The sequence below is a fragment of the Oncorhynchus clarkii genome, chromosome 20, assembly GCF_045791955.1.
Source record: "Oncorhynchus clarkii lewisi isolate Uvic-CL-2024 chromosome 20, UVic_Ocla_1.0, whole genome shotgun sequence".
Taxonomy (NCBI): domain Eukaryota; kingdom Metazoa; phylum Chordata; class Actinopteri; order Salmoniformes; family Salmonidae; genus Oncorhynchus; species Oncorhynchus clarkii.
The window spans coordinates 6,168,612-6,178,560 of record NC_092166.1 but is presented as its reverse complement, the minus strand read 5'-3'; the positions used below and the strand labels follow the sequence as shown (position 1 = coordinate 6,178,560).

General features: G+C 42.2%; 1 protein-coding gene across 2 annotated transcripts; it reads left to right on the top strand.

Moving 5' to 3' along the window:
- On the top strand, positions 1-4,653 carry c20h7orf25 (chromosome 20 C7orf25 homolog). 2 transcript variants are annotated; one of them, XM_071117679.1, is made up of 3 exons: positions 1-82; positions 2,511-2,748; positions 3,128-4,653. In XM_071117679.1, the coding sequence occupies exons 2-3, from the start codon at positions 2,527-2,529 to the stop codon at positions 4,235-4,237; spliced, it is 1,332 nt and encodes a 443-aa protein (XP_070973780.1). In that variant the 5' UTR covers positions 1-82; positions 2,511-2,526; the 3' UTR covers positions 4,238-4,653. The 2 variants fall into 2 exon arrangements, with proteins under 2 accessions (XP_070973780.1, XP_070973779.1); XM_071117678.1 differs by having other exon boundaries at positions 28-126.
- The last annotated feature ends 5,296 nt before the right edge of the window (positions 4,654-9,949 follow it).

Genomic DNA, 9,949 nt, shown 5'->3' with positions numbered 1-9,949 from the left:
TATGAGCAGAGCGCGACCACCGACCAGACAGCTGAGAGAGGCGGACAAGCACCGTCACCGGGCCCGGGGTACACGTATCAAGGTAGCTGCAACGCAGCATAGTAATTTACCGGCTTTTTTTTGACCGTAAGTGTTTTTGAATAATTATGATACATTTTCATACTGTGCGGTGTTTCGTTTTGTTAAAATTAAAACCCAAACATAATTTCAATTTGACAGGCACACTACAGTCGGTAGTGTAAGCAAACTTTAGCTATAGCTAGCTAGCTTGCTGGTTAATGTTGCTAATGAAACCATATGTTAGCTACCGACAACCACTAGTAAACGGGAAAAACGAACGAGATACTAATTGTTAGCATGTTGTAAGGGCGTTTTTTGTTGTTGTTTGTCGATAAAACACATAGCTGACCTGTAATAACGGGCTTCTACTCAACTGATGTTAATTTGTTACAAAGTTAGCTGTGTCACAGGCGGTGCATCAGGGAAAACATTCCGTATAGCACTAGGAACAATGAACTCCGCAAGCAACTGGTGCTCTAGTCCTAAAACTACAGTGTTTTCAGAAAGTATTGACACACCTTCTTTTTCTCCACATTTGTGTTATGTTAACAGCCTGAATGTGAAAATGTTTTAAATGAATTCATTATTTTTTTGTGGTGACTGCCTTCACACAGCTCCCTATATTGTCAAAGTGGAATTATGTTTGTTTTCAACCCCTTTTATTATTGGCAAAAATAGATCAGTTCCGGAGTTAAATAAGTGCATAACAAGTCACATAATAAAGTTGCATGGACTATGTGCAATAATAGTCTAACATGATTTTTGAATGACTACCTCCATCTCTGCACCCTACCACATAAAAATAATTGTAAGGTCCCTCAGTCGAGCAGTGAATTTCATACACAGATTCAACCACAAAGACCAGGGAGGTTTTCCAATGCCTCTGTAGATGGGTAAAAAATAAAAAGCAGAAATTGAATATCCCTTTTGAGCAGTTAATTACACTTTGTAGTGACTGGGTGTATAGATACACCATCCACAAAGACACAGGCGTCCTTTCTAACTCTGTCGCCGGAGAGGAATGATTTCACCATGAGGCCAATGGCGACTTTTTAAAACCAGTTAGTTTAAAATTGCTGTGATGGGATAAAACAGGATGAATCAAGAACATTCTAGTCACTCAACAATGCTAAACTAAATGACAAATATTCCAAAAACATGCATCCTGTTTGCAACAAGGCACTAAAGTAATACTGCAAAAAAATGTGGCAAAGCAATTCACTTTTTGTCCTGAATACAAAGTGTTATGTTTGGGGCAAATAGAACACATTACAGAGTACCACTCCATATTTTCAAGCGTAGTGGTGGCTGCATCGTGTTATGGGTATGCTTGTAATCAATAAGGACTGGAGTTTCAGGATGAAAAAAAAAAAAAGAAACAGAAGACAGGGAAAGTTCCTGAGTGACCCGAGTTAGTTTTGACTTAAATATACTTGAAAAAAGTATATGGAAAGACCTGATAATGGTTGTCTAGCAATGATCAACAATTAATTTGACAGCTTGAAGACTTCTGAAAGAAATGATGGGTAAATGTAGCAAAATCCAGGTGTGGAAACCTCAGATTTACCCCAAAAGACTCACAGCTGTAATCGCTGCCAAAGGTTATTTTCTAAAGTATTGACTGAGGGGTATGAATACTTATGTAAAGGAGATATGTGTTTCTATCTCAATAGATTTGCAAACATTTCTAAACATGTTTGCACGTTGTGTGTGTGTGTGTGTGTGTGAAAATATCGATTTAAATCAATTTTGAATCCAGGCAACAAAATGTGGAACAAGTCAAAGGATGTGAATACTTGCTTCTACACCTGCTTCACCGTGCTTCTACACCTGCTGTTTGGGGTTTTAGGCTGGGTTTCTGTACAGCACTTTGATATATCAGCTGATGTTAGAAGGGCTTTATAAATACATTTGATTCGAATACTTTCTGAAGGCATTTTATCTAAGACAACTGGCAATCTGCTGCTCCCTATAAATTATTCTCTTACAAATAATTATTACAAATAATAATAATACGGTTTGGATACTGATGTGTTTACTCGCCCAGTTGGAATTCCGTCTCTGTTTGACTCGTTTACGATTAAGTTCTGAAAGTGCCACGTGTGATTCTAACACTCACTAGTGTTATTACGTAAATTGACATAGCTCAATGTGGAGTTTGTTGATTGATTTGAATGTTCCATCCCATGCTGAAACAAACAGTATATTCAGGCGCTTTGGTTAAATTGAATGTTGAGTAAGGCTAGACGTTGTAGTTTGTGTTGATACGCAAAAATGATTGAAGTTGTTCGTATCATGTTTTTGAAATCCAATGGTTGTATTAGTTTTTCACATTTACTACATTTACAGATCAATGCAGAGTCTGCATGCTTAAGAACATACAAGTTTTGTTATTGGTGGTGTAAGCAACCACCCTAATGTGTGAGTCTATCCTTGGTCTGTCTCTTCAGGAATAATGCACCAAAGATGGCTGCCACACACTCCATGCTGCAGGAGCGTATCCAGGTGGCCCAAGAGCTGCTCAAGCGTGTGGACCAGCTCTGTGCGAGGCAGGTGCGCGATGTGGAGGGCCGGGCCAAGCTCTGCAGCAAGCTGCGAGCCGAGCTCAAGTTCCTGACCAAGGTGGAGGCGGGCAAGGTGCTCATCAAGGAGTCCCACCTGCAGAGCACCAACCTCACCCACCTGAAGGTGGGTCTTGTTTATATATTGTTTATATATTGTATATATATTGTTTATATATTGTATATATATTGTATATATATTGTTTATATATTGTTTATATATTGTATATATATTGTTTATATATTGTGTATATATATTGTTTCTATATTGTATGTATTTTCCAATTGAATTATGTTGAAACGGTTCCTATTTTTAGAGTGCCCAGTGGACAATTAGTCTTGCTCTATAGCTGTCCATTGTTTTACCCATCTGACAACGAGGACCATATTGAAAATATGTTGGTTGACTTTTTTGGTTTAATCTTCACTGGTTTTTTACTGTGTATCGTTGTATTCACATCCAATTTGTTTTTGTAAATCTGTCCAATAAATCTATTTGAAAACAGGCCATTGTGGAGTCGGCGGAGTCACTGGAGATGGTGGTGAGCGTGCTGCATGTGTTCGCCTACGAGGACGGCGGCGGCGCCAAGCAGACGCTGGTGGTGGACGTGGTGGCCAACGGCGGGCACACCTGGGTCAAGGCTATTGGGCGCAAGGCAGAGGCACTGCACAACATCTGGCAGGGTCGGGGCCAGTACGGCGACAAGAGTGTGGTGGAGCAAGCTGAGGACTTCCTGCAGGCCAGCCGCCAGCAGCCTGTGCAGTACAGCAACCCACACATTATCTTTGCCTTCTACAATGGCGTCTCCAGCCCAATGGCCGACCGCCTGAGAGAGATTGGCATCTCGGTGCGCGGGGACATCGTGGCGGTAAACTTGGTGATGGCGGAGGAGGAAGGAAGCGAGGAGGAAGAGGGGGAGGGAGCAAACAAGGAGGGTATGGAACACTGCTACGAAGAGGAAGAGCGAGAAGGCAAGGCAGCGGAAGAAGATGAAGACGTTGAAAACTTTGTCGAAGAAGACGACGACGCAGAAGATGTCGAGCACACGCGAGTTGACCGCGACACCATCGTGGCCAGCCTGGCATTCCCCACCGGGGTCAAGGTAGATGTGTGCCGGCGGGCCAACCTGGACATCACTACACTCATCACGTACGTGTCGTCACTGAGCCACGGCCACTGCCGCTTGGCCTTCAAGGAGCAGGTGCTGACTGAGCAGGCAGCCCAGGAGCGTCAGGACAAGGTCCTCCCTCGCCTCCAGGAGTTCATGGCGGGCAAGGAGCTGTACGCGTGCCAGTCGGCCGTAAACGACTTCCGCGTCATCCTGGACACGCTCGGCGGCCCCGGCGAGAAGGCGCGCGCCGATGAGCTGCTGAGGCGGCTACGGGTGGTACCCGACCAGCCGTCGGAGCGCACCCAGCGCCTCACTGCCAGCTCCAAGGTGAACCCCCGCTCGCTCATGATTTTCGGCACGGGCGACACACTACGGGCAGTCACAATGACGGCGAACAGTGGCTTTGTGAGGGCGGCGGCCAATCAGGGCGTGCGGTATAGCGTGTTCATCCACCAACCGCGCGCTTTGACGGAGGGCAAGGAGTGGAGGGCCACGCCCATATGAGAGAGGGAGAACTAACACCCCCACAGCGGCAGGAGGAAGAAGACTGATGATGAGCGAAGGGCTCCGACAGTGAACAGGAAGGAGAAAATTAAGGAAGGAGACAATGTTTGTGGAATGTACCACTGAACAGACATTAATTAAAGGGGTGTGGAATATACCACTGAAGAGTAATTAAATGGGTTGGGTGACTGCCAGAACAGTGAACTCTCTTCTTTTTCTTTTTTTGGGGGGCGGGGAGGGGAGGGAGACAAAATATATATCACAGCTTTTTTTTTGCTCTGTGTCACTGAAATGTAAAGGCATTGTGCTCAGTTGTTGAAAAAACCACTACTGGTTTAGTTTAACACGCAGTCGGTACAGGAGCATTTTTTTTGCAACAACTGCAGACATTGGCGATAGTTGTTGTGTAGCCTATACTGTATATGCAAAAATAGTTATTGATATGATGAAATATCAGCTTATTGTATTTTAGGGCAATTTAAAAAAAAATGTGCTGAGGGTGAATTAATATTTTGTTTTATTGTATTGCAAGTCTGAATTACATGTGAATAAAGCATCTCTAAAAAAAAAAAATGTAGACATGCAATTTCATTGAATTAAGCTATTTCATTAAACATTGTGTGTGTGGTTCTAAACTGCTCCGATGACCACTTCATTGTGAGACCAGTGCTGAATTTACAGTACTTTTTAATCCAATTAACCATTTCAAGGCAAAGCTATCACACTATATTATTGTGTAGGCCTACAATTTAAGACCGTATGCTTGAAAACAAAACTGTTGGATACTTAACCTCTCGTTATTACCAATCACATCGGCCTACTGGTTAATATAAACTCGGCAACAAAAAAACATCCTCTCACTGTCAACTGAATTGGGGGGGGGGGGGGGGGTCAAAATCAAAAGTCAGTATCTGATGTATCAACAGTATCTGGCCACCAACTGCATTAAGTACTGCAGTGCATCTCATGGACTGCACCAGATTTGCCAGTTCTTGCTGTGAGATGTTACCCCACTCTTCTACCAAAGCACCTGCAAGTTCCTGGACATTTCTGGGAGGACTGGCCCTCGCCCTCTGATCCAACATCCTAGATGTGCTCACGGGCTCTTCTCTGGCCATGGCAGCACACTGACATTTCCTGTCTTGCAGGAAATCACGCACAGAACGAGCAGTATGGCTGGTGGCATTGTCATGCTGGAGGGTCATGTCAGAATGAGCCTGCAGGAAGGGTACCACATGAGGGAGGAGGATGTCTTCCCTGTAATGCACAGCGTTGAGGTTGCCTGCAATGACAACAAGCTCAGTCCGATGATGCTGTGACTCACCACCCCAGACCATGATGGACCCTCCACCTCCAACTCGATCCCACTCCAGAGTACAGGCCTCGGTGTAACGCTCATTCCTTTGACGATAAATGCGAATCCGACCATCACCCCTGGTGAGACAATACCGCGACTCGTCAGTGAAAAGCACTTTTTGCCTGTCATGTCTGGTCCAGCATCGGTGGGTTTGTGCCCTTAGGCGACGTTGTTGCCGGTGATGTCTGGTGAGGACCTGCCAGTCCAGCCTCTCTCAGCCTATTGTGGACAGTCTGAGCACTGATGGAGGGATTGTGCGTGCCTGGTGTAACTCGGGCAGTTGTTGTTGCCATCCTGTACATGTCCCGCAGGTGTGATGTTCAGATGTACCGACGTGGTACGTGGTCTGTCACTGCGAGGATGATCAGCTGTCCGTCCTGTCTCACAGTAGCACTGTCTTAGGCGTCTCAGTACGGACATTAAAATGTATTGCCCTGGCCACATCTGCAGTCCTCATGCCTCTTTGCAGCATGCCTAAGGCACAGTCACGCAGATGAGCAGGGACCCTGGGCATCTTTCTTTTGGTGTTTTTCAGAGTCAGTAGAAAGGCCTCTTTAGTGTCCTACGTTTTCATAACTGTGACCTTAATTGTCTACCGTCTGTAATCTTAACGACTGTTCCACAGGTGCATGTTCATTCATTGTTCAGTGAACAAGCATGGGAAACTGTGTTTAAACCCTTTACAATGAAGATCTGTGAAGTTATTTGTATTTTTACAAATTATCTTTGAAAGACAGGGTCCTGAAAAAGGAAAGTTTCTTTGCTGAGTTTAGTACCTACAGTGCATTCGGAAAGTATTCAGACTCCTTCACTTTTTCCACATTAAGTCAGCCTTATTCTGAAATTAATTCAATTATTATTTCCCCCCCCCCCCCCCCCCAAAATCAATCTGCCCCATAATGACAAAGTGAAAACAGGTGTTTAGACTTTTTGCAAATTAAACAGAAATAGCTTTATTTACACCATTTCCTATGGGATTTGAAATTGAGTTCAGGTGCTTCCTGTTTCCATTGATCATCCTTGACGTTTCTACAACTTGTTTGGAGTCCACCTGTGGTAAATTCAATGGATTAGAAAGACACACACCTGTCTTTATAAGGTCCCACAGTTGACAGTGCATGTCAGAGCAAAAACCAAGCCACGAGGTTGAAGGAATTGTCCGTAAAGCTCAGAGACAGCATTGTGTCGAGGCACAGATCTGGGAAATTGTACCAAAAAACGTCTTAAATGGATCAAGTTTAGAACCACCAAGACTCTTCCTAGAGCTGGCAGAAAGGCCAAACTGAGCAATTGGGGAGAAGGGCCTTGGTCAGGTGCTGTGGGAATGTTATTCAGCGACAGTGACTGGAAGGATCGAGGAAAAGATGAATGGAGAAAAGTAAAGATAGATCCTTGATGAAAACCTTCTCCAGAGCGCTCAGGACCTCAGACTGAGGCGAAGGTTCACCTTCCAACAGGACAACACAGGAGTGGCTTTGGGACAAATCTCAATGTCCTTGGGTGGCCCAGCCAGAGCCCGGACTTGTAACCAATCGAACATCTCTGGAGAGACCTGAAAATAACTGCAGCAACGCTCCCCATCCAACCTGACAGGGCTTGAGAGGATCTGCAGAGAGGAATGGGAGAAACTCCCCAAATACAGGTGTGCCAAGCTTGTGGCGTCATACCCAAGAAGACTCGACTGTAATTGCTGCCAAAGGTGTTTCAACAAAGTACTGAGTGAAGGGTCTGAATACTTATGTAAAAATTATTTTTTTTACATTTGTAATACATTTTCCAAATATTTAAACAAAAAAATGGTTTGGTCGTTATGGGTTATTGTGATGTCATTAAGGGGTATTGTGTGTAGATTTGAAGGGAAAGGGGGGGGGGGGGGGTGCAATTTTATCAATATTAGATCAAGGCTGTAATGTAATAATGTGAAGCGGTCTGAATCCTTTCAGAATGCTCCTCGCTCTACTTGCCTTTCAGGAGGAAATGTTTTGCCTTGTCTATATTTTGGGGGATATGTTTGGAAAGGGGTCATATTTTTCCCAGGTGGTATCTTTTTAGGTCCGTTTTGAAATTGTCAAGTGCTAATATTGAAATATCGCCGCTTGTTCAGCTGAGGGGTATACAACAAAACGGGATCTTTCAGTTAGCCAGCAAACTTTCCTAAATGGTCTGTAATAACACTTTTTTATTTTATTTAGGAAAGATGGCTTGAAACGGGAATGGTCTAATTCACTCAACAACCAAAACACACATCTAAGTTTAGCTTTCTGGTTGTTAATCAAAGTTCGCTGGCTAACTCATAAATCCAGCTTTACACTATACACATCTGAGATGTAAAATGAGGCTAGATCAACTGTCCAATGGGATAAGGCTACGTGTACAGTGTTATGAGTATCTGGGTTATAATTTGTCCGTTTGGAAGGAATTATGCCACATTCAAAACAACTGGGAACTCTGGAAAAATACGAGGTGTAATCATGACGTCAGTAATCTTCAGGTCGGAAAGTCTGAGCTCTTTCCAGAGGCCCAAGTTGGAACCCCCCCACACTCACACACTCACACACACACACACACACACACACACACACACACACACTTTGTCATTGTGCAAATGTTGCTTCTCACATGATGATATGGAGGGTCAAGGAAAAAGATGTCATACTCAAATGGTCATACTGTAGCTACGTTAAGCTCGTAGAATTACCGTATGACATGTTGTAAAGCAAAACATCTGACATCACCACAGTCCTGTGTGGCTCAGTTGGTAGAGCATGGTGCACTGAATATTAGACTATAAATGTCATTTCTGTGGCATGAAGGAGACCATTTTGCATTTGTTTTTTGCCTGTATTTATAGTATAATTTATTGGATTGACATACAGAATTTTGTTTACATTTTTTATTTAGGGCCGGTTGTACTATTTAATGGTTTTGATATAATGATTTATTTCAGAAATTCTGACATAAAGATGTAGTATATTTAATTCAACTGCTAATAATACTAGGTACAGTTCATATTCACAAATGCAATGGTCTAATTCAAAACCTAAATTTTTTCACTTTATAAATTATTTTAAACAATATGTAACTACTTTAACTAAAATGAAAAACAAAAAGCCAATTAAAACGTGTTGTATGATTAATGAATATAATTAGTTTGTTTAGGATTCCTGGCAATGTAAATAGTTTGTATGTATGCTTGTTTGCATGTGACTATTCGTCTTTTGTTTGTTGATATTTGTTAATTAAAAATAAAAAGTAGAGCATGGTGCTTGCAATTGGGTTGTGGGTACGATTCCCACGGATGACCAGTATGACAACGTATGCACTCACTATTGTAAATCACTCTGGATAAACGCTCGTGCGTCTGCTAAATGACTAACATGTAAAATGTTGAAATCATCATTAGTTGTTGGGAGCAATGACGTATATAAACCCTGGATTACTGATGCTATGTATTGGCCAATGAGATGCTTTGAATTATCTGGTCGGTGATATTGACACTCCCCAGAAGAAACTGTCTGTCCTCCGTAAAAAACAATAATGATATTCTACAGATTGAGTGTTTACTAGTCACAGGGTTGCAGGTGTGATTGCAGGGTACAGGGAACATTTTAGGCTCTGACTTCCATTTTTTAAAAGCTATATAGAAGGCACTATATACAGTATTTCAAATGTTTAAGGGACAAAATAGCATGTATTGAAGTATTCTTTGTAACAGTACTTTATAAAATATATATATATATATATATATATATATATATTTTAAAGTTAACATTTTTAGCTCACATATCATTTAAAAGTATGCATCGCGTGTCTGTCATATAATAAACGTGGCAAAAATAAAATGTAGACAAATGCATTTATTGTTTCCAAAATAGTATTTAAAGTGGTGGGAGTGCCAAGATGGAGGCACGGTGGCTTCAAAGCATCGTCCCGTCAGTCAAATAGTGGATATATAAATCATTGGTTGGGAGAGGCAAGAAGCTAGCATTAGTCTATTTTTCCCGGTTGTTTACAACAATATGGGCTAGAAAATATTTGTACAAACACTAGCTACATGCGATGTATACTGGCATCATCATATTTTGTGGAGGAACTTTGATGGTGAATGATTTTAGTGATGTTCACAAACCATAGCCACACCCCTCGCCTACAGTCATTTATTCCACGAAAAACACCTGTCTGCGTAGGAGCAAAGGATTATTCTTAATTTTTTAGAAGCAATTTGGAAGAAATACCCGAATGATCATAGTCAATAAGGTGAACGGATAATTATTTTTATTTTTTTTATAGGCCTATGTGATTTAGATTTATTGTCATTTTGATGTATTCGACATTTGTGGACAGCTTGAACAACG